The sequence below is a fragment of the Heloderma suspectum genome, chromosome 4 (assembly GCF_057233095.1).
Source record: "Heloderma suspectum isolate Gila_16-S chromosome 4, 16-S_ref, whole genome shotgun sequence".
Lineage (NCBI taxonomy): Eukaryota > Metazoa > Chordata > Lepidosauria > Squamata > Helodermatidae > Heloderma > Heloderma suspectum.
Genome location: NC_139461.1, coordinates 176,373,479 through 176,397,793, shown reverse-complemented (window position 1 = coordinate 176,397,793; position 24,315 = coordinate 176,373,479). Strand labels below are relative to the sequence as shown.

General features: G+C 43.2%; 1 protein-coding gene across 2 annotated transcripts in view; it reads right to left on the bottom strand.

The window, feature by feature from the left end:
* Positions 1-24,315, bottom strand: part of PLA2G4A (phospholipase A2 group IVA) — a 143,996-nt gene that overhangs the window by 91,155 nt on the left and 28,526 nt on the right. Inside the window, exons 2-3 of one of the 2 annotated variants that reach the window (XM_084851403.1) lie at positions 18,749-18,886; positions 2,158-2,239 (exon numbers count right to left, since the gene is read on the bottom strand). In XM_084851403.1, coding sequence (XP_084707529.1) covers positions 2,158-2,239; positions 18,749-18,781 — 115 coding nt within the window. In that variant the 5' untranslated portion in view covers positions 18,782-18,886. Of the gene's footprint in view, positions 1-2,157; positions 2,240-2,384; positions 2,523-18,748; positions 18,887-24,315 lie in introns of those variants that run through there. The other variant, XM_084851404.1, reaches the window with a different exon arrangement.

Here is a 24,315-nt window from a genome sequence, read left to right as displayed (position 1 = left end):
TCTTCACTCCAGTCCTGACTTTATTAGCACAGGACTGGAAACAAATCGATATAAATCACAACTATAAATATATACTGCCTGTAGAATCAAGCTGGCAAGCTTGATATTGATTATCACTGGGAACTAGCAAATGTACTTGACTTTGCTTACAAGCCTTGTTTAAGAACAACATTAGATGTTTCATGTGTTTGAATTTATGCATGCATAAGCTCTTGTATTTATACAGTTATGCCAATACTTTGTAGCAAAAAGACAAAAAGACCAATTTTGTCTGAGAGCATGTTTCTTAAAAAAAAATAGAATTCTGTATTACCCATATCAGAGTGAAGTACTGAACTGGCTCTAAATGGTATCTGGTTATAAGGGAAATCTGTGGTTGCCAACGTACTGACAATATAATTTGAGCGAATCTCTGAACCAGGGCATATGCCACAATATATCAGGACTGAACTATTTAGAAACATACACAACGTCTTAGAGATGATGCCTTCCAGATCTTGGTTGAAAACCTCCATTGCCTAAATATGCACACAGGCACATTGTCTACCCCAAATATGCACATAGTTGCTACACTGTTTGCCTGAACCATCTTGAATCTAGTGAAAAGGGAGAATGGGTAGCTTTACTGTTAGTTGGAGAGGAGAGCTCCAAATGAGTACATTCAGCTCCAGTACCCAGGCAGCTTAATGCATAATAAATTTAAATTCATATATCATATTGTACTTAGTATAATGGATTTTAACTCTGAGTAGGGCCAGCATCAAGGATAGGCAAGGTTGGGCACCTACCAAGGGCCAAAACCCCAGGACGGCCTACTAACAAGAGTCCCCTGGACTTGATTCTCCTCTTCATCACTGCAACATGCGTGTTCACCTGCCTCTTGCTCTGGCCCAGACAATGGTGGTGCTGAGAAGAAGGAGCAGGAGATGCCACTGCCTGCTTGCTCACTGGCCCCCTGCCTGTCATGCAAGCAAAGAGTAGCAATGATGAGAAAGAAGATGAGGAGCAACAACAGCTGGTGACCATGGTGGTGAGAAGGTAGACTCACTCACTGAGGGAGGGGGCCCATTGACAGCTCTTGAAAACCTAGAACCAGCCCTCAATCTGAGAACCAATTCATGAAACCCCTTGGAGGAAGAGGGCGAGTCCTTCAAGTGCATCACTATTGAAGTTTTCCTCATGGTGAAGCAGTCATCTGATAGCTTTACCAATGGTGCCACTTACCATTCAGCACATACTGGATGGAGGTTCAGTTTGCTTCATTCTGTGCTCAGACAGCAAGCTTGTTTCCTTGCTTAATGTCTAAGCCACTTTCCACTCAGAACGCGTAAGCCAGTATTCCTAAGGCTGGCTCAGTGTCCTAACCATAGTTAAGAGAGGGCCAACATAACATCTTCACCAGTTCTCTCTCACACATGCATAAACTCACACTTTGAACATTCAGTATTAAGCAGGAGACTGTCAAAATTTCAATATCTAAATATTTCCTTTGTAAGAGTCTGTAGTCTTGCTGAGTAAGAATGGGAATGGATAGGAAAGAGACACAAAAGGATTTATTAGATGATCACACATTGATTTCAAAAAGCTTGTACTATATTGCTTTTGAAGAAGAAATGTGCACTTTTGTTTTCTGCTTTTACTTCCTGATTTGCTCTAATGACTCGGCAGAACTTCTGTATTTTTTTCTTATTTTTTTCCAGGCAGCCTCTGTGTTTCAGTAGGCTGACAGTGCAACCCTATAAGTGTTTACTGAGGAGTATGTCCCACTAAGTTCCATAGGGCTTAACCCTAAGTTAGTGGGTATAGGATTGCAACCTAGGAGCCGGAGCCCCTTTAAGTCAGTCTTCGAATTCTAATTCTAGTTGCTGAAGGCAACAAACACATTCATTCACCTTTGCTGCCACTTGGAAGCATAAAATAAAACTGGCATTTTTGAAATTCAGCCAAGAGAAAAATACTGTTTAAAAAAGCCCTGTATTTCCTCAAGGGCTGACTATAATTTCAAAGTCAGAGAAAAACAGGAAGATTTTCTTTTTAAGATTAGAACTCTCTCATATGGTAAGAAGTGTTACCTGGACCAGAAGAACAACAGCAGCAGCAGCAACAAGAACCCAAACAGAACACAGAACATACGGAGCATGTTAAAGTAGTACTCACGCATATCTCCAATAGCTCCCTTGGTGACATTCTTGGCTTGCTTAACCGTCACAATAAATGTGTGTGAATACTGGTGTTCCACCTGAATGTCAAAACAGGAGTTGATTAGGGAGGAAATATAATGCCACAGCACAAATAAATGAAACAACTCTCTCCAACCAATTTCCAATTCGTCTAATATTTCCCCAGGAGTTTTTTTTTCTTCCAAAAGCAAATGAAGCACCCACTGGAAGACACAGCATCTTGAATCGGAAGTGTATTTGTCTTCAGCTTTGCTGAAAATTCAGACTGATGGATGTCATTGAGCTAAACTGATGGCAACCACTCCTACACCGCTGTTGCTTTCTCGTGCGCACACACCTTTCAGTTTTTAATTTTCGTTTCAGTGAGTTAACACTCCTCCCCTTCAAGCACACCTCAAACACTTCATTAGTCAGCAAAAGCATAGCACAGGCTGGGGAAGTCGAAAGTTAGTTTACAAGAGCCTTTACTTCACTCTGTGCCTACAGTTCCCTCCCACGGGAAAGGTACAATTAGACCTAAATGCTAAACTGCAGGATACATATACATATATACATGTGCAAATGGCTCTACATGCAGGAAGCTTATATACACTACTAGAGCAGTAGTTTTCAAACTTTCTGCCTTCGTACAACCCTTTCCATACTGACTCACATGCCAAAAAACCCTTGCACATCTGCCATGGAAATCCAGAATGCTGAAGAGAATTCTGAACAGCGCCTGACACTTGCAATTTCTGTGCGAAGCAACAGAATAAGTGGTTGCATCCCAGCTCCAGAGATGTAAACATTCCCAGCCCTGCAAATCCATAGGAATACTAGACAGACAGCCTTTTATTTATTATTATTTATTTATTAAATGTATTAATCGCCCATCTGGCTGGTCACCCAGCCACTCTGGGCGATGTACAACATATAATAAAACAGTTTAAAACAATAAAATTCTACAATAAAAATGTTTTCTAAAATACCCTAACCCACCCCAAATGCCTGCCTGAACAACCACGTTTTTAATGCACAGCGGAAGCTCATTAAAGAGGGGGCATGACGGAGTTCCCTAGAGAGGGAGTTCCACAGAGTGGGGGCCACCACAGAAAAGGCCCTCTCCCTCATCCCCACCAGTCTAGCTGTCCTGGCTGATGAGACAGAGAGAAGGCCATCCGAGGCTGATCTTGTTAAGCGGCCTGTCTGGTGTTGCTGGAGGTGCTCCTTAAGATAGGCTGGGCCGGAACCATATAGGGTTTTAAAGGTCAAAACCAACACCTTGAATTTGGCCCGGAAAACAACTGGTAGCCAGTGCAACTCCTTCAGCACTTGAGTAATGCAATCTCGCTGGCAGCTGCCTTTGATCAGGCGAGCCGCCGTGTTCTGTACCAGCTGCAGCTTCCGAACCATCTTCAGGGGTAACCCCACGTAGAGCGCATTACAGTAGTCTAAACGAGAGGAGACCAGGGCATGTACTACCGATGGGAGCAGATGGTTAAGAAGGAGGGGGCGCAGCCGCCATATCAGATGGAGTTGATACAGCGCTGTCTGGCTCACAGCTGACACCTGAGCCTCCATGGACAGCTGGGAGTCCAAAATGACCCCCAGGCTGCGGACCTGGTCTTTCAAGGGTAGCCGTACCCCATTCAACACCAGGTCAACCAGTACAACAGTGTTTTGTTTGTTTGTTTGTTTGTTTGTTTGTTTAAAAGATCTCTATACCACCCTTCAGCACAGCTTCAAAGTCATTTTACAAAAACAAGGTAAAACACAAATAAAACATTAACAGATTTTTAAAAAATCATTAATACATTCAAATACATTATGAAGCCGGTGAAAAGTAAAACATCTTTCCCTGGTACCAAAAAGATAACTATGGTGGTGCCAAGCAGGAAGGGAATTCCACAAACAGGGTGCCACCACTGAGAAGACTCAGTCTCTGTTCACCAACATCTGTCTTATCTCAGATGGTGGGGTGACCTAGGGGAGCTTTCAAAGAAGACCTCAATGCACAGGCAGGTTGGTATGGGAGCAGACATTCCTTCAGGTATCTGAGTCCTAAACTATACAGGACTTGAAAGGTAAGCACCAGCGCTTTCAACTGTGCTTATATATGGACAGAAGCCAAAGAAGTTCCTTCAATACTGGTGAGATATGTTCCCGCTGACCAGTCTCAGTGAACAGCCTGGTAAAAATTATTTTGGCTTGAAGTTTCCAAATAGTCTTCAAAGGCAGCCCCATGTATGCATTACAGTAATTATAGATACTATGGCCAGTGAAAGGGGTCTAAGATCAGAGCCAGATGTCTAAAATAACCATTAAACTCTATATTCTTTCAGATTCCACCCATCATCCCACATGTTTTGCCCTGACCTGTCAGGGCAAAGTCTGGCTTACCTCAAAACCTGTGAATTATCTCTTGGCTTCACTCCTACCCTACCAGGTTCTGCTTCTGCACACCTACTCTACCTCTGCCTGACTAGACCCTGCCCAGAGGGGTGGGGGGGAGGCTAGTGTTCTTAAAATCAAGAATACAAATTCACCTTACAATCTGACTGTGCAGCTGAGATGGCTTTGGTAATAGTCCTGGTGGACAATGACTGTTGGGGGCACTGTCCCACAGTGGTTCTGCTCCCACCTTCAGGGCCAATTCCAGAGAGTGGTATTGGGGGATTCCTGATCTACCCCATGGCTTTTAAGTTGTGGGGTGCCACAGGGTTCTATTCTATCCCCCATGCTGTTCAACATCTATATAAAGCCGTTGGGAGAGATCATTAGGAGTTTTGGGGTGGGGAGTCACCAGTACACTGATGATTGTTGTTCAGTCGGTAAGTTGTGTCCGACTCTTCGTGACCCCATGGACCATAGCACGCCAGGCCTTCCTGTCCTCTGCTCTCTCCCAGAGTGTGCTCAGGTTCACATTCATTGCATCGGTGATGCTATCTAGCCATCTCATCCTCTGACGTCCCCTTCTCCTTTTGCCTTCAATCTTAACCAGCCACAGGGTCTTTTCCAGTGAGTTTTCTCTTCGCATTAGGTGGCCAAAATATTTGAGCTTCAGCTGTTCAGTCTTGCCATCTCATGTTTGACCACCTCCAGCTTACCTTGATTCATTGTTCTTACATTCCAGGTTCCTAAACAATATTGTTCTTTACAGCATCGGATTTTCTTTTCACCACCAGACACATCCACAGCTGCGTGTCCTTTCGGCTTTGGCCCAGCCGCTTCACTCTTTCTGGCACTACTTGGAAATTCCCTCTGCTCTTCCCCAGTAGTATATTGGACACCTTCCTACCTGAGGGGCTCATCTTCTGGCATCATATCTTTTAGCCTTGTGATACGTTCCATGGGGTTTTCTTGACAAGAATACTGGAGTGGGTAGGCATTTCCTTCTCCAGTGGACCACATTTTGTCAGAACTCTCCACCATGACCTGTCCGTCTTGGGTGGCCCTGCAAGGCATAGCTTATGGCTTCACTGAGTTATGCAAGTCCCTTCGCCACAATAAGGCAGTGATCCATGAAGGGGACACTTATGATACTCAGCTCTATTTCACCTTGTTTTCGGAGTTGGCTGAGGCAGTGAAGGTGCTGGACTAGTGCCTGGGGCTATAATGGGCTGGATGAGGGCTAATAAACTGAAGCTAAATCCTGACAAGATGGAAGCTCTGTGGATTGGTGGTTCCTGAGTCTGAGAACTAGGTAAGCGACCTGTCCTGGATGGGGATGCATTCCCCCTGAAGGAGGAGGTGCATGGCTTGGGAGTACTCCTAAATCCACTCCTGTCACTGGAGCCCCAGGTGGACTCCATGGCCCGGAGTACCTGAGGTCAGCTTCGGCTGATCCACCAGCTACAGCCTTTCCTGGACAGGGATAACCTAGCCACAGTAGTACACGCGCTGGTAACTTCCCGATTAGACTACTGCAATGCACTTTACATGGGGCTGCCCTTGAAGACGACTCAGAAGTTGCAGCTAGTGCAAAATGCAGCAGCTAGGATGCTGACGGGAACACCTCATAAAAACCACGTAACACCAGTTTTAATGAATTGCACTGGCTGCCAATATGCTTCAGGTTGGAATTCAAGTTTTGGTGATGACATTTAAAGCCCTAAGCGGCTTGGGACCTTGATGTTTGAGGGAGCACCTCTCCCTATATATGCCTGCCTGAGAACTGAGATCTGTTGGAGGGGCCCTCCTCTGCGTCCCACCAGTACGAGACATACACTATGGTGGGGCGTGGGAGAGGGCCTTCTCTGCTGTGGCACCCCAGTTGTGGAATGCCTTCCCCTTGGAGGCCCAAATGGTGCAGACGTTAGTCTCATTTTGGCACCAAGTAAAAACGTAGCTTTTTACCAAAGTCTTTGGGGGCTAAATGCATTCCCTAACACACTGTTTTAATTGTTTTATTGTTTTAGATTTTAACTGGTTTTAGCTTGTTTAATAGTTTAATATGTTTTTAGGTGTTTAAATTATTTATTGTTTTATACTGTTTACATTGATTTTATCTGTATGCTGCCCTGAGATCTTAATGATATAGGGCAGGATAGAAATGTAATGAATGAATGAATGAATGAATGAGGGGGAAATGACCTCTGCTGATCTTTCCTGGCCTCTCTGTGGCTTTTGACAAAGTAGGTCTCATTTTCCTACTCATCCTGTATGGGATTTGGCACAGTGAGAGGTTCAAGTTTGTGCAGTCAATAATCTCTAATAATCAGGTTTCAAAGAGCTGTGTTGGACCCCTCCGTGGACCCCAGCAAGTTATATTTTGCAGTTCTGTTGGCTTTTCATTAATCAGCAGTCGGGAGATACTTCACAAATTTGGAGTAGGTGCTATCAAAAAGCTGACAACACTCAGCTCTGTTGCTCTTTTTAACATCAAGTTCGAGAACAGTTGTTAACCAGAAGACGGGTTCATGAGAAATAACATTTTGTTGTTGTTGTTGTTGTTCAGTCGTTCAGTCGTGTCCGACTCTTCGTGACCCCATGGACCATAATACGCCAGGCCTTCCTGTCCTGTGCTCTCTCCCGGAGCGTGCTCAAGTCCATATTCATTGCATCAGTGATGCTATCTAGCCATCTCATCCTCTGCCGAGAAATAACATATTGAGGGCCAAATAAAAAGAAGTTTAGAAGAGATGGTGGCTGAAAATGCTGGCACTCCTGCTTGTGGCTGATTGCTGTTGCATTTTCCTGCCATTAAACCAGGACTGCAGCATGGTCATATTTCTGGAACTTCTTGATCTCAGTAGCATTTAATTGACCACTTCACATACTAAACTAGGGTAAAAACAGGCAGTTTTCATTTGACTTCGTATTTTTATTGTTAGAATATTTGTGTATTATTTTTATGCATAGTGTGAGTTTGTCAAGGCCACTTGCTCGCTGTGGCAAGTAAGAATCATCTCTGGGCAACGAGGAAGGGAAGTTTTTGTAAAATCAGAAGAATTTATTCTTCTTCCTTCAAGCAGTCAGCATGCCACAGATGACTGAGACAGATATAGCCCCCAGGAGAGGGAGGACAAGCAGAACATATTGTTCTTACTTCTAATGTTGCAACCACTACATGGTAAACAAAGAGCCACCAAGTTTGTTTGGAAAGGTAAGCTGAACTTGATATTTCTAGGCCTACTGGTAAATTCCAGCTTTCTCTTACCATTTGCTACAGTGTCTGCACTATTCAACAGTAAGAATGCTAAGCCACTGCACTGAAATTCAACACATCAAGTCTGCACCTGCATTTTTCTCTTACTTCCTTGGGAGTGGCAAGGAAATGTAAGTAGATATTTAGGGATGGAGATGTTTTTGTTTCAACATCTTCCTTCATAAAGAACAGTTCCTCCCTTTCAAAAGGGTGCAGCTAAAATCATGCTTCAAACTAAAAATGGCGTCTTTAATATGTACTTACCATGTACGTAGCTCTGTGACAAGTGTTCAAAGCACTTTGCACACTTTGTCAATAAGTTACTGAAGCCTGTGGGGGGGGGGGGCTGAAAGAACAAGGCCACCTACTAAAGTCATGGCAGAGGAGAGATTTAGACCAGGGACTTCCTGATTCAATGTTCAGTCTCCTAGCCATTACACTGTATGAGGCCAGAGGTCAGGACTACAGCATATATTGTGCATGCAGAAGGTTCCAGGTTCAATGTCTGGCATCTCCACTGAGGAGTGCAGAATCTCAAGCATGGGAGCCAAATCCAGCCTTCCTGGGTTCCCCACGTGCCACAACTCCTTCCCCTGGCCCCACCCCATTTTCCCAAGCACCTCTTGCTTGGTGGTTTCCTGGCCTTGGAGCAGTTTTTCCCCATTCTAAAAGGTTGAAATGCTTCTCCTAAGGCGACTTAGGTATACCAACTACGCTATTATCTGGACAGAGATAGCCTAGCTACAGTTATCCATGCTCTGATAACTTCTCGTCTGGATTACTGCAATGCGTTATACGTGGGGCTGCCTTTGAAAATGGTCCGGAAACTTCAGCAGCTCCAAAATAGGGCAGCAAGATTGTTAACAGGGACTGGCCTGTTAACAAGCTCATATTACGCCAGTACCTTTCCAGCTGCACTGGCTGCCAGTCCATTTCCCAGCCCGATTCAATGTGCTAGTATTAACATTCAAAGCCCTTAATGGCTTGGGGCCAGGTTATGTGAAGGATCGCCTCCTCCCATATGTGCCTGCCCAGACCCTAAGATCATCCTCAGCGGTCCTTCTCTGGGAGCCCCTGCCAAAGGAAGTGAGGCGGGTAGCTACCAGGAAGACAGCCTTTCCTGCTATGGCACCCTGGCTGTGGAATGAGCTCCCTAGGTTTATCTGGCACCTATGTTGTTCTCCTTCCAGCACCATGTGAAGACCTTTTTATTCTCCCAGAATTTTAGCATTTTAGCTTCCTAGTCCTTTAGCTCTGATATTTTAAATATGTATTTTAAATCTCTGCATTGCTGCTACGTTTTTCTGGTTGTACTGTTATACTGTGGTTTTAAGCTTTCATATTTTATGTTTATTTATGCTGCGCTCAGTGGTTTTAATTTTTGTGAACTGCCCAGAGAGCTTTGGCTATTGGGCAGTATAGAAATGACATTTTAAAAATAAATAAATGGGCTTTAAGCTAAAATACGGTGTTATTTTTGGTCCTGCCCCTTTTGCCTTCAGCCCTGCCTACCACTGGATTCTCTGAAATGGAATTCAGCTCTTGGGCTTGAAGGGGTTCAACATCCCTGAGTTAAAGGGTCTCAGGCAGTAGAAGTGGGAAGGACCCCTGTTTGAGACCCTGGAGAGCCAGTGGCATGGTGCAATCCTACATACATACGTCTGCTCAGAAGTCATTCCCTCCAAGTTACTCTCTGTCTCCTCTTAAGACACTCCATCTTAAGACTCTGGGGGTGTTTCCACCAGCAATTTACTCCGAGCTGGCTGCATGTTGGGGTTGTTAGGAATACTTGACGTCGTGGCCATCCAGCAGCCACCCTGGAGCTTATCAGGGAAAAACCAGATTTCCTGAGACTGCTTAAAGTCCGATTCTTTTCCTTAAGTTGGGTTCTCCTCTGTATAGTTGCTTTATACCCCAACCCCCGCATTTAGCTCGGGTATGCTAGCCCTGCCCAGGGGTGTGCCTTTCACCATGACCCCAGTCAAGGGGTGTTTCCTCCCATTGTGTTGAATGAGACTTGCCCTCTGAATGACCACAAAAATTACAGAGAACCCCCTCAACTGACGTGGCACATTTTTAAGCCCAATTCCTCAAGTGCGATTAAGCACAATCTCGAGGCTCCGATTCATTGCCTTAACAGGTAACTACTTCACAGCTTCCTTACAGAGATCCCTTGCAGTAAAATAGGGGCTGGTTTTCATCTCATTCCCCCAACAAACCCATTAGTGTCTCCTCAGAAGTAACTCCCATTGTGCTCAATGAGGCTCGCTCCTGAAATGCAGGTGCATCTGGGCCATCAGGGGAAAGGAAAAAGGGGGCAGAGGGGGGAAGCCTCTCTTATTGGTTGAGCAGCCCCTGCCATTCAGATGACGTTCACTCCAAACCCCACCTCCACCAGGAAGTATGTTCTGTGAAGCGATTTTTACTGGTCCGGAGAATCGGCTGGTGGACCCCTGCTCACAGCAAAGCTGATTCCTTTTTTAAAAAAATCTCGTACTCCTCCATTACCTTCTCCTTCCGTTGCTGTGGAAACATGGCCTCTGACTAAATGTAGGCTTCACAGCTTCAGCATCAAGCCAGCTTCCCCGACCCCGCAATCCTACTTTGTTTATCAACCAGCCTCACAAAGAGTTCTCAAAAACTCAAAAGCTTGCTCACTATCTTGTGACATTTTGGTTGGTCCTAATAAAAGGTAGTGCCTGACTGTGGATTTGGGTTTGGGTTTTTTTAATGAATATTTTTTTCACTTAAAAAGAAAGTTTTGGCCTACAACTGCTGTAGAGTGTGAGGGCAAGAGAGTGGGGCAACATATCTAAGTGTCTTTTCCTTCATCCTTGATGACCTTAATAAAAGTACTAAGCTAAAGGGGCCAATGTCAGCTCCTTGGGACAGGAGGGCCTATCTTTTATGAAGCATTTGTAAAAGCGCTATGGACACAGACAGCACTGCAGAAATCATGGGGTTATTACAAGTGAAACCTGTTATAAGACGTTCCAGTCAGCCTTTCCCTCCAACATGGCATTCCACTCACATTCCTTTTTTTCTTTTCCAACAGTGAGTCTACATTCCATGGTTGCCGAGTGTAATCGCACCTAGTGGGGCTGGGTGTTTTTTAGCTTTTTGGCACCGTCGGTTTTTAAAAGATTTTTTTGTACCTCTCTAAAACTTGGTGTCCCCCCAAGCATACTGATACATTCTTCTTGTTTCTCACAGGCCTTGTTTTGGCTACAAGCCTATCAACACTCAGAGGCAACCTCAGATTGCTATTAGGAGTGACAGTTGGGACCTCACAACGAAATGGTGTTCGGCGGGGGGCTTCATGGGTTCAAAATTCTTCCTTCTCTGGCAGGAGGCTGTCAAAAACAAATCACTAAAGCAGAGGTGGGCATCTTGTGGCCCTCCAAGTGTTTTGGCCTACAACTGCTCTAGAGTGTGAGGGAATGGGCAGCTATCACCAGCTGGCAAAAGAGTGGGGCAACATATCTAAGTGTCTTTTCCTTCATCCTTGATGACCTTAATAAAAGGCAAACATCTGGACCGAGTACCATTAGCATGCTGATGTCTTATAATAAGTGATGAGATTTAACCTGGTAGATTTATGAAATTTAACTTTGTTAACAGTGGAAAAAAAATTACAGGGCAAAGACGATTATTCTTATAACAGAGTGTATCTTGGTTATACAAAAAGACCACAAGTGTTTGTTTCAGTCACTGTTAACCATTTGTTGCAAGAATCAATAGATTGGGATATGAAAAGTGATAATGAAGCCCCAAGAAAAACCTTCCTATGGGATATTACCAAAATGTGACAGGAAAAGGTAGCTGGGTACTGGACCGCATAGAATGTTAATCAAATAGAACCCTTAGTTGTAAAGCTATCTTTTTGTCTATGTGAATTCAAGGCGCTAAATAAGGGACTTTCCTTTGTTCCAGCCCCCATTATGATACAGAACAAACTCAGTTGGATTTATTCCAATTCTTCAGAACAATAAGACTGGCACATAATTCTCATGGTACTCTTTATTCTCAAAGATCTTTTTGCCCTACACCATGGTTTATACCTTCAGGACAAAAGGAACCTTCAATTGCAGCATTTGAATGGAAAATTATGTTGGATTTAGCAAATCCTCACATCATCCATGGTCAAATGTAACTCGAGAAGAACATTTAGCCCTCTGTGACATCTTCAGATTCCTCAGTTATCATCAAAGAAGCAGACGAAGAAGGGACTATAGTTATATCAAACCAAGAAGATTAGGAAACAGAACTCATTAGACAATTATCTGAAACCTCCTGTAACATCACCTATGCCACAGATCCCGCTAAGGAAATAATGGGCACTAACAGTGTATTTTTTTAAAGGGCCTATTGATAGGATATACTTCAAAATCAGAATCAGCCAAGTTTCCTGTTCTGTGATCAACTGAGGCTCACAGGGGAAGCTGGTAGCAAAATCAAGGCAGGAAGGCAGTTCAAAGCAGGAAGAACATAGGACCTTGGATAGCTCCAAGTAGGTCCTGCTGGCTGGAACTCTCTCCTACTAAGACAATAGGAAAATGTTGTCTGGGCAGGACTCTAAAACCAACTGAAGCTTATATAGGCTGACAAGACCTATAGTGTGGTCAGCTCCACCCCCTCCTGAAGGAGCTGACTAGATGGTTAAAGGGCCCTTGCCTGATTTTTAGCCTGAGACCTCTGAGAGGCTGAGGAGATGGAAGTTCTGCTGGGGACTCATCCCTTGAGCCTGGTATGGTTGTCTGGTGTTGTAAATGACATAAAAACAAAATCATATCCAGCGACTATTGCAGAATGAACAGATCACCACAATGGACTGTATCCAACACTGTTTGTTCTGCTGATCAAAGCAGTTTCATCAGCAGAACCAAAAGGGGGCATTTCCTCTCCCTCACAGCTCACACCCTCAAAATCTGCTCCAGAGCAGATTTTCAAGTGGTGCAAAGGGCTGCAGTGGCGAGGAGGGAAGGTGAAAGTCCTGTCGTGCTAGTGGACATCCACTGCTTCAATGTTGGATTCAACCTGAAGAAAGGAACCTTTAATCACTACATCCTTACCTGTGAAACCTTGAAAAAGGCTAGCACCTGACCTGTGTGAACTGGGAGGTCGACAGTATTTGTTCGTTGTGGACTACTATGCAAGTTATAACAAGATACTCCCCTTGCCACTACATTGTTGCACTGCTGAAGAATACTTTTATTCGCTTTGGCATTCCAGATGAACTCATGACTGACAATGCAATCCAGTTCACAGCAGCAGAATTCCAGTCATTCTGGACATCTTACCATTTTTGCCTTATTTCCACTAACCTTCACTATCCTGAAATAGTGAGGCAGAGAGAGCAGTAATACTGCAAGGAAAATCTTCAGACAGAATGACCCACGTCATTGGAAACTACATCAACACCAATGGTAACTACTGTATACAGCCCAGCAGAACTGCAAAGGGGAAGCACATCAGAACACCCATTCCAATCCTAGAAACAAATCTCATTCCAAAGTGAACTGGCCTGGAAAATGTTGCTGCTTCAGATAACCAAACTAAGATTCTGAACATTTCTACAGCCAGTGCAATTCAAAGCAAGAACTACCACATTTAGAGCCAGGAGACAGAGTTTATATTAAACTTGAGGGTGAAAATACATGGCAGACTCCAGCTACTGTACAAGTGGACAAAATGAAATGCTAGGTCATACTCTGTTGAAACTAAAATTGGAATACTGAAGAGAAACTGATGACATCTTCTTCCTAGTTCTGAGAAGGTACAATTGCCAAATGGACAAGTAATAACTGAAAATTAAGTTCAGCTACCAAGACTCTGCCTGAACCTTCTTCAAGAGTAAAAATCTTTGCCTAGCTTCCAGATTGCTATATCCTCTAAATCAGGGATGGAGAAACTCCAGGTGGATGGAATCCCAAGGGGGTCCCCATCCCTGGAAGCTGATCACTGATCTGAGATAAGAGGATGTTAAAGGCAATTAACCTTTAAATACCCTGCAAAGAATTTAGCTGTTGAAAAGATTATGAGCTATGAATTTTGTAGGCAGAAGAACGCTTGCATAAAATTAAGGTGTGCATTTTGCAGGCAGGATACCTGCTTACTTGTGAGTAGTCATGCAGAGGCTTGGTATTTGGGATGTTATTTGGAAGTGCTGCTGAGTGATGCAGGCCTGCTTACTTCAGAGTAAACATGCAGAAACCTTGTCCTGCTTATGTCTGAGTAGGCCTAAAATGGTAATAATCACATTTGGCCCTGCTCACAGATGGAATATGGCCCCTAAGAACTTTCCCATTTTGCAGTTTGGCCCCTGGGTCTGGAAAAGGTTCCCTGCTCCCATTTTAATTGTACCACCCCTTCTCTTTATTCTCTACATTGTCTTCCTTTTCCTCAGCTGGCTGATTTTACCAAAACAGCTCAGCCAGCTTTTAGTCTACACAGGTCTGCACCTATTGCTCCAGTTTATCATCAATTCAAAAATACCTTTTCAAAAAGACAGAATTAGCCCCCAATCCATAAGTACACACTAAAAGACAGCAGGGCAGGGGGTGGAGAGAGAGAGAGAGAGAGAGAGAGAGAAATGTAGCCATTTACTATTCTTTAACTTTCACAATAAATACAAAAGGTGACTTATGTTCTGGTGGCTTAAAGTATGCTTAAGTCATCATACATGCCATAGGATCACAAGTGAGATTTAGAACGTGTTAACATACAGGTTCTGCTGTATGTTAACTGTCAGCTTTGTTCCAGCTACGTTGCGTAATTACACTCAGAAAGGAAAGGATAAACACAGAGATCTCAATGTGACTCTGAAGCTGAAATAAGTTCTTTCCAGACTTCCCAGACATGGTTGTTGAGTAAAACAAAAGGGGTGTGTTTGTGTGCACTACAATACATACACAAGATCATTTTCTGGCAGTCTGCATTCATGTATCTCTGGTTCTCTATTCATATCAACCTATTTGGATTTGGTTCCTGCACATCACCCTTCTGCATGCATAGGAGGAGTGAATGAAACCCTGCCCTTCTAAATGTTTGCATGTCAGGGTTTATTTTCTTTTTTAAAGCATTTTTACTTTGCTCAACAACCAGAGAGGCTCCCAGAGCCAGTTACATAAGACGAATAGCAAACAGGACAGTCGCTGCTCACAGGTTTGCAATCTAAAAGGCACAACACAAAACAAAAAGGCTATGGGGAGGGAAGAGGACAAGAAGCAAACTCAGGCATCGGTTGTTAAAGTTACCAAGTCAAATGGAGCTGGTCCCTCAGCAGAGCTGATGGAGTGGGCCTCGCAGTTCCATCACTTCTCCTGCTGCAGCCACTTGGAATGTCTGCGGATTAGGGATGCTGGAGAAATTCGAGATGGGCTAAAATGAGCTCAGATTTCTAAGAATTCGACCTCCGGAATCTGCTGTGAAGTGACCCCCTCAGGCAGTGCAGCATCCGTGGACTTCCAGATTTTTTTTTTTTTAACTTTCCCAGAATTTACTCATATTTATTCATAGGAATACACACGCTTCTGCTGAGACTGGTAAATACACGCAGGGAAAAGCTGAGTGGAATGGGGGATAATACGCTAATTTACGTACTAAGGTAAATCATGTAAATCATCGCAAACCCTCTTACGGGATTATTTGTGTATTTTTCCACACAACGGAAAAAAATCAAATTCGTCTGTGAATGGACAACGGAACAAAAGGCTCCTGATAATCCGCGAAACACAGATGGAGTGGATTTCACACAATCCATACATCCCTACTGCTGTTAGATGACAGTTGAGGAGTGGGCCAAATGGACCTGGTCTCTTTACCAAGCTAATGGAGTGATAGTAATGGTAAGCAAGCCCCTTATATGGAGAGGTTAGGATGAAATTTCTGGAGCCATTTGAAAAGATTCCCCTATTGGTCCTTCTGCATCATGCCCCAGTTGTAAACTGTTTGCATGTCTAGACCCAAAAATTACCAGGACAGTGGCCTCCTTTTGACTTTTATCTTCAGCAAAATGTAGAGCTCAACAGGTGCAATTCACAGTAAATAAAGCACAGTAAGTAAAGTTGGTTGCTGCAATTTCTGCCATCTGATGCAATTTGGCTGTGACTAATTGTATTAGATCTGTACTTAATTGTGCTTCGTGGTTGTTCTTATCATGTTATGTTTCAGTTCTTTTGGATAACGTGCTATGCATTATGTACCTTGCTTTTTGGCTATATGGGCTCAGCTTTGCAGTAGACGGCACTGGATTTGAAACAAGCTGAAGTGTTGGATTTTGTTGTCAATATTTCAAATATGATTACATCTCTAGTGGAACATTTCCTCCAGGAGGTGGCAGTGCCAGCTCATCTCAGCCTCTTACAGACATGATGCAAGTTACTGCAAGAGAACATGCAATATTCCCCTTCGAGTCCCCCCACCCACCAAAAGAAAACACAATGCGTTGCACTGCCATTGGTAATGCATTAGAGTTGTGAAACACTTGCTTTTTGAGGCTCTTTGCAGCAGAAGGATGTGACTATGAAGGAAAACCCCAAAACCACAGAGCAGATAGGATCATTTCGAGGAAGCACAATGGGGTATTTTTAGCAGCACGCTACTTCAACGTTATGACCAATATATTTGTGGCTACCTCTAAATACATGCTGCTAACTATTTCCAGAGAATCTGAACACACTCCAGAACATACGTTTGTATTGTTCTGATGGGAATAGGGGCTCAGCCATTACTTTCTGTAGAACAACATCTCCATTTGATACTGTACGTCAGGACTAAGTTTGTAATTTTCATGGTAATAGTTAATTCCCCACAGTTATTTGAACCCAAGCAGACAGAACTCAGCCAAACTGATTTGCTAAAGGCCTTAGTTCACAAATAATTAAAAATAATAGTACATTAACAATAATTGATTCATTTTACTTTTACTCTCTTTCTACCCACCGAGTAAAGCACAGAGGAAAGACAAACACTTTCTACATAAGGCTATCAACCGGTTTTTATTGGGTTGTTTAAAGATGCTGATTGATTTGTAACCAACTGATTACTTCAGCGGGCACCCTCGCCATCTAGAGTGCAGTGACAAGCAATCATGACTAAGGCCGCCTTGGTGGCCTGCACACCTCTTTATCAATCTGCCCAATCACCATCAATTCTTCTAATGGGCATGGGACCACCAAATTTGCTATCAATAAGGCAGTGAAACAGGCCCACCTACTGAGAAAGTAGGGATTTCTGCATACTCAGCCGTTTCCCAAGTATGCAGAAAAAAGTCCTAGTTTGTAAAGCAAAAGAAAAAAGAAAGAGAAAAATGGACCGACAGGAACAGAGCCGGCTCATTGTCCCCCAGGAGGTATGGGAAACTGACAATAGTTGAGCATCAATTGAAAGGGCAGGGGGCAGGGGGAAGCAGGAGAAAATTGATCTGATTGAGAGCTTTTCTACACAAGGCATTGACCGTGCAGATTAAAGCCTCATGTAGGAAAAATCTCTGAGTCCTTCACAGTGTATAGTATCCTGGAAGGAAGGGAATTTCACTAATTGTTTATTCCACACACACCATATTCCTTGTGGGTAATGTGTGATATGATGGATACTTTAGTGTCCCTTATTTTAAGGGAATTGTTTGTATTTTACCGTACTTTTAAGTAGCTGAAAGAACTTATTTGGGCTAGTTAGCCGAGTAATATATTTTAGAAAGAAATGCATGAAATGAATAATCAGGAACATACTACGGGTTCATTTGCTGCCTCCTCCCCTCTCGGGAATGGATTTCCCTCTCAATTCAATAGCTTGCTATAACCACAATTTGCTTGTGAATCCTATCCATAAATGGACAAAACACAGAAATAACCAATCAGAATTTGAAATGGGTTTGCAAACCATAGTTCAGGACACCTTGGCTAGTGCTAACTTTAATGCAGACATCACAGCAAGCTATTGTCATAGCAAACCATGGAAAAGCGAAGGAAATCAGCATCTCAGAGGATGGGAAAGGAGCCTGCAAGCCCATGGGGTGAAATTGGGGTGGTGACCTGCTCTCACAGGGAGCCTTCAGATGCTGTACTGGATAATTAGGTTGTTTCTAGAGAATTGTGAATTAGTTACTCTCCGTTCATAGTAATGTCACAGCAGGGGGGGAGCCTGGACATGGGCCAGGAAACAAGCCTCTCTCACTGGTTGAGCAGCCCCTGCCCGGTTGATAACATTCAGTTCTACTCCCTCCACCCAACCCAGAAGTATCGTCCTTTCAAGCGTTGTGTGACCTGCGAAAACTGGATTTTAAAGGTACAGTGCACTCGACCTTTCTTGCTTTGTGTGTCCCTGATGGACCAAAGCCAATTCCATGAAAATCCGGATAATACTCTAATGCACTTCTCATTCTGTTGTCATGAAGATCCCTCCCTGAAGTCTTTGCTTATTGTCAGCCCTATCAACTAATCATCTTACTTTGCAATTCAGGCTTTAGTGAACTTGTCACAGTGGCTTACAGATCTAACTCCACACGGCAACTGGTACAGACTCTGTTATTCTAAGCATATCAGCTCTCTTTTTTAACAAGTTTCTAGCCTTTATGGACTAGCCCTGCTTTTCCTAACCTGATGGCCTTCAGATGTATTGGACTGTAACTCCCAAAATTCCCAGCCAGCATGCTGGGAATTAAGGGAGTTGCAGTCCAATATATCTGGAGGACACCAGGTTGAGAAGGCTGGGCTAGAAGTTTCTAGCCCTTATGCCAGCCATTGGAGGGTTGTTGTTGTTTTTTTAAACTCAGTGCCCTTAAATTATTTTCCCCTCAAGTTCCTTCAAATTATTCCTTACTTACCCAAAATTTAAATTTCAAAACTGTTACACGCTGCAGATCCTACAGCTGCAAGCCTCATTAAAATAATATGTTGCAGTTTATCCTGGGCAATAGAAATAAAAAGTTGTATCTTCTTACCGTAATGCGCTGATAAGGATCTATACTGGACATTTTCGTTTCAGTAACTGAGTCTGGGCCAGGGGATGAAGGATGTTATCACCTCCAGATGTAATGTTCGGTTACACCACACAGGCTCCAAATTGAATTCACGTGCTCCTTTAAAGGGCGGTAAAATAAAACAATCTTTTAAAATCTCTTTTGCTATTCTGTGGCGCATCTTCAACCTAGAGCTGTGAAGACCCCGAAGAAAAGCAGGAAAAAAAATTGGAAAAAAAACTGGGTTTTTCCATTCCGCCCCCCCCCCCCCCGGACTTTTTGTTTTTGTTTTTCCCAAAAAATTGGAAAAAGTGAACAGCTTTGGATTATGAAATATTTACTTTTAGATTTTAAGAAAAAGTATTTATATATTTTTATCCAGCCTTTACTCCCCACAAAATGGTTTCTAAAAACTATGTAATAAGAATATTTCTATAGAAAGACTAGAGATGTAAAATATCTGGAAAAAATGAAGCCAGGACGAAAAATGTTTTCTAATCCTATCTGTAAGATTCCCAGCATAGCTTTTTCTTTCATTTATTATTAAAATTATTGATCTAAAGTATATTTTACTGACATACATTTATGCTCAGTTTCCCAACACGTGAGTACAGTCCCCATTATGCATTCTTGACAGCAAATGTACATTCTTGACAGCTTGGGTTTTGTTCTATAGAGTCCTGTGTTTCTGATGCTGTAGCGGTCATTCAATGTAGTTCTAATCTATTCAGACAATAATTACAAATTTACTGAGTTTACTTTTAAAAGTTTTAAAATATAATGATAATTTTATGAGCAAACTAAGTTATACATAAAATAACTTTAGGAACAGAAAAGCTGTTTTATGCTCCTAAAGCAGCCCTCCCCAACCTGGTGCCCTCCAGATGTTTTAGCCTATAGCACCCAACATTCCTGACCATTTATCATGCTGCCTGATGCTGATGGGAGCTGAAGTCCAAAATATCAGAGGGCACCAGGTTGGGGAAGGCGGTCTTAAAGCAACAAAGTGACTTTAGATTTATAAAGAGTGCTAAAAAAATAACTATTGCTTATTTCCAAGCCATAGTCTGAAGGCACATGAGTCAGCCACCTTGCTGAAGCTAAGCAGGTCTGGATCTGGTCAGTGCTTGGAACTGCACTGCACTGGGAACCACATGTAGCTGTGAAGAGCGCCCTAGCTGCCTCTTAAAGTCCCCTCCAGTAGCCAAAACAAGACGCAAACAAAAGGGATTCTTTCCAAGGCCTTATTCCTTTACAACCTAATGACACTTTCAGATGCTAATTGACAGCAACTAAGCAAGGAACTGCATAGTGTATCATAGCAGAGTAACCTAAGCTCCATGTACGTGATTGGTCCCTGTTTGGAGAAGGGCGGGAAAAGCTCTGAAACTTATGGGCTAGGAGGGGAGGCTCCTGCCCTCACCCATGGGGCATCGGGACACAGCCATTGTCGTAGCGCCAAGCAGGCTGAGCGCCTCCTCTCAGCGCCCTCCACCTCGCACCTCTCTCTGCGCCAGCGCCTTGCGTCTAGCAACAACCGATCTCCCGCTCTTTCGCTGCCAGGGTCACTCTCTCTCTCAGGAATGCGAACGGGGGGGGGGCCTCTCCCTGCAGCTGCGCCTCCGAGAGATGAGCAGGCTCCTCTCCCATGGGTTGCAGCTCTTCCTCAGAATCAGAGCTACTCTGGGGTTCTATGGGCTCAGTTCCAACCCTGACAGTAGCCACCTTGAGTTCCACAATGGAAGAAAGGTGGGATATAATTGTAGTAAATAAATATTTTTTTCCATTTTCCCCAAAATTTCCGGGGAAGTGGGGGGTTCAGAAAAAACAAGGTAAACCAGTTTTTCCCATGGCCTCAAAATTTCCAGAAACGTTACTTCTCTACTCCAGGTATAGTATCACAGCCCCCAAAGCCCTCTTGTGTTGGACCAAGATCTTCTTGGGCAGTTTAGGGCAGAGCAGGCCAAAGCAAAAGCAAAAAAGGAGCAAGGCAAAGTTAATCCATACAAAAATGGAGAGAATCATCTCAGGATGCTAGAACAAAGATTTTATTTGTTGTTAATATATAATATTAAGAATTTTTTAAAAGGTGCCCCATTAGTTGGTCATTTTGTTGAATAGAAACATCTCTACACAGACTTCAGATTTGGGGCACTGGAGAAGTCTAATACACAAGAAAAGTTAAGATTCTGCTAAAGAAATGGAATGGATTTTAAGATTAAGCACTTTATTTCCTCAGGAATTAAATGAGGAATTTGAATTTTTACCACCTCTGTAACTAGCACGCAGTTCTTAGAGATTTCCTTGACTCTCTAGCACAGTCTTATCCAGATATAAGAGGCTTGAGCTAATTACTGTACCTTGGGAACACCTGGCAAAACTTTAACTGTAAGAATATAAATTACAGCCTTCTGCATACTTTTTTCCAAGTCGCCAGTGAATTGTAGTAGGAGAAATTTGTTATAGGAATTTCCACAGATGTTTTTATAAGTAAGTAAGTATCCACAGGCCTATCTGCAGTATGCAATCATTTATATGTTTTTAATGCTAAAATGTATGCACTGGCCTGTTTGAAATGTGCAATGATAGAGCCAGTGTGGTGTAGTGGCTAGAGTGCTGGACTGGGAATCGGGAGATCCGGGTTCTAGTCCCCACTCGGCCATGGAAGTTCACTGGGTGACTTTGGGCCAGTCACAGACTCTCAGCCCAACCCACCTCACAGGGTTGTTGTTGTGAGAATAAAATGGAGGAAGGAGGAGGATCATGTACTCTGCCTTGAGTTCCTTGGAGGAAAAAAGGCGGGATATAAATGCAATCAATCAATCAATCAATCAATTATATGTATGTTTTACAATGCAAAAAAAATTATACTGTAGCAATGTTTTGTCCTATACCTTTACAGCCCACTGAAGAAGGCCTTAATATAAGAATGGGCTGAAGAGCATTGGGCTTCTTACAAATAAAATCTTTGTTCCAGCATCCTGAGACGTTTCTCTCCATTTGGAGGTCTATTTTGGATGCTCCCCAGCTTTTGCACTAAAGGTAATCCACAGCCAGTAAGGAGAAGTGAGAGCACAGTCTACTGGTTAAGCCTCAGATCAGAAAGAAAGACGAACCTAGAAGCCTTTATAAAGTTTAGGGCAGTCTTCCCCAACATGGCACCCTCTAGATCTTTTGGACTACAAGTCCCAGCATTCCTGACCATACTAGCTGGGACTGAAGGGAGTTGAAGTCCAAAACATCTGGAGGGCACCTGGTTGGGGAAAGCTGGTTTAGGGAGTACAGCCAACTTGCTCTGACCTATTCATATAAGGAAGCTTCATTGAAGGTGTGGCTGGTCTCCTAGCAGTTTTTCCCTTTGGCAAGGGCTGGGTGATAGCTCACAGGCTGAATCCATACCTGGTCTCCTACTTTAAAAGCCACTTTGAGCTCATGTCTTGACGCCTTATTTTCTACTCTTCGTCTTCGCTGGGAGGATTTACAGAATTCAAGCTAAGCTGTAAATCACCTTCTGGGATCTATCTCAAATGGATGGAGCTCAGGCTGCAACCTATGCACATTTACTAGGAAGTATGTCCCACTGGGCCCAAAGGGGCTTAGTCTTGAGTAAAAATGGAGAGGATGAAGTTTCAATGTATCAAAATTGGGGTATCAAAATTGGGATTCCTGCAGTAAGACAAAGAAGTAAAGTCTCATCTGTCTTTCAAAATTATCTCAGACAGCTGCTGCAAGATTCTGATCATCTAGGAGGTGATACAGCCAGCATTTCAAATGTAATTGATAGAAAGCATCCCTAGCTTTTGGAACATCTTGTTGACCCAACAGTAGTGCCAAATCCATGAGCAATCCCAGGCTGCACACTTGTCCAGGTAGTACAGCATGCACACCATTGGTGAAAAAAAAAAAAAAGCACATGTGGTATGCTTTCTGACAAACAAAGAGAACTGAAAGCTAGATTACCAGGGGACTGAAAATCTGAGGACCTCAAAATCCAAGGGTCAAACTAGATGTGATTACAGTAGCCTCACCCTGCCCCCCCCTCCGCCCCCAGCCTGGCTTTGATATCAGAAGTAAGTCAAGGTGAGAGAAAAATGACTTGGAAATGAACTGAAGTGAGATAAGTCAAGAACAGAGGACTGGAAGTTCAGCTCCCCTCACCTGTGCACATCTCTTCTATTAAAATTAAACCATTTCCACCCACCTCCTGCTTTATACAGGAATGGGACAGATCCATGAACAAACACGGTTGCTACCATCGCATCTGTTGCGGCCTTAGGCATAGCCCATTCTGTGCTTACCGCTTGTTAACTAATTTTTTGCCAATCCTAAATTTTTAGATACTGACTTCCGATCTTCTCACACTGATTGTGGGCAGGGCACTCTTGCTCTACCAGAGCAGTAGGGACTGCCACTGCTCAGCTGAGTATCTTGTTTGTTTGAAAACCTGAGAAAGGATAACTCCAAAAAATGGGGAATAGCCTTCCTTTTTTTTTTCACATTTTGAGCAATGGTTTGCCGTTCCAAAAGGAGATTTGAAGAGTTGCACTTGTGCATTTACACAATGCAAAGTCTCTTTGCAATATTAATATTATGGGAAAATGGATTTTTAAAATATATTATTAAAATTGAGAAGAATATATACATGTAATTCCCTGAGGGAGGACCAGTAGGGCCCAAAACAGACGGGATAGTAAAATGATACTTTGCATTCAAGGTACTTTCTAGTACCATTCCCTTTAGCATTTTTGTGGTGTAAAAGTTCATCTCTCTTTGTTGTTCTTCTTTAGCTGCTGCAATGTGCCACAAGAGCTCAACTGCTACCATATTAAAGTACTGAGGACTACTGCCTTCATGCCCTGTCTGTAGGCATCCAGGGACATCTAGTCGATCACTGCAGGAAACAAGATGCTGAACTAGACAGACCTTTGATCTGATCTAGATGGGCTCTTCTCATCTCCTTATGTCAGCCACTTGCCAGCTTACATTGCCTTTCACCATCGCTTCTCTGTCTGGCTTCAGTATTTCCATACTTTTTAAACCTTTATTGTTACAGTGAATCAAACAGTAAAGATGCATCATACATGGTTTTACTTCCTGGTGGCTGAACAGTGAATACCTTGTTCAATGGTGTTGCACAGAGGCATCAGTTAAAATAATAGAAAGATTAAGGGGAAACAAGCAAACCTCTTCCTTGTAAGCTGTAAGTCGAGATGCAAAATCATTACAATTTCAAAAATATCAAGCATCATATACAACAGATAATTCTACCCAAAGAGATTCTAGCATCTGCACACATATCTACAGGTTCTGGGGTTAGCTCAGGGAGGCCAACATCCCTTCCCCAAAGGTTACATCTACTCCCCATGCCCAAGCAATTTTTCTTGGAGCGCAGTAGTCTTACCAAATTTTAATTAATCCTAAATACACTTTAATTCATCCCAGACACTCTTACTGCGGAGTAAGTCCCATTGAACACAGCGGGACATACATCTGACTAAGCATGCACAGCTTTGTGCTGTAAGACATGGTATGGAGAATGTGGATAGGGA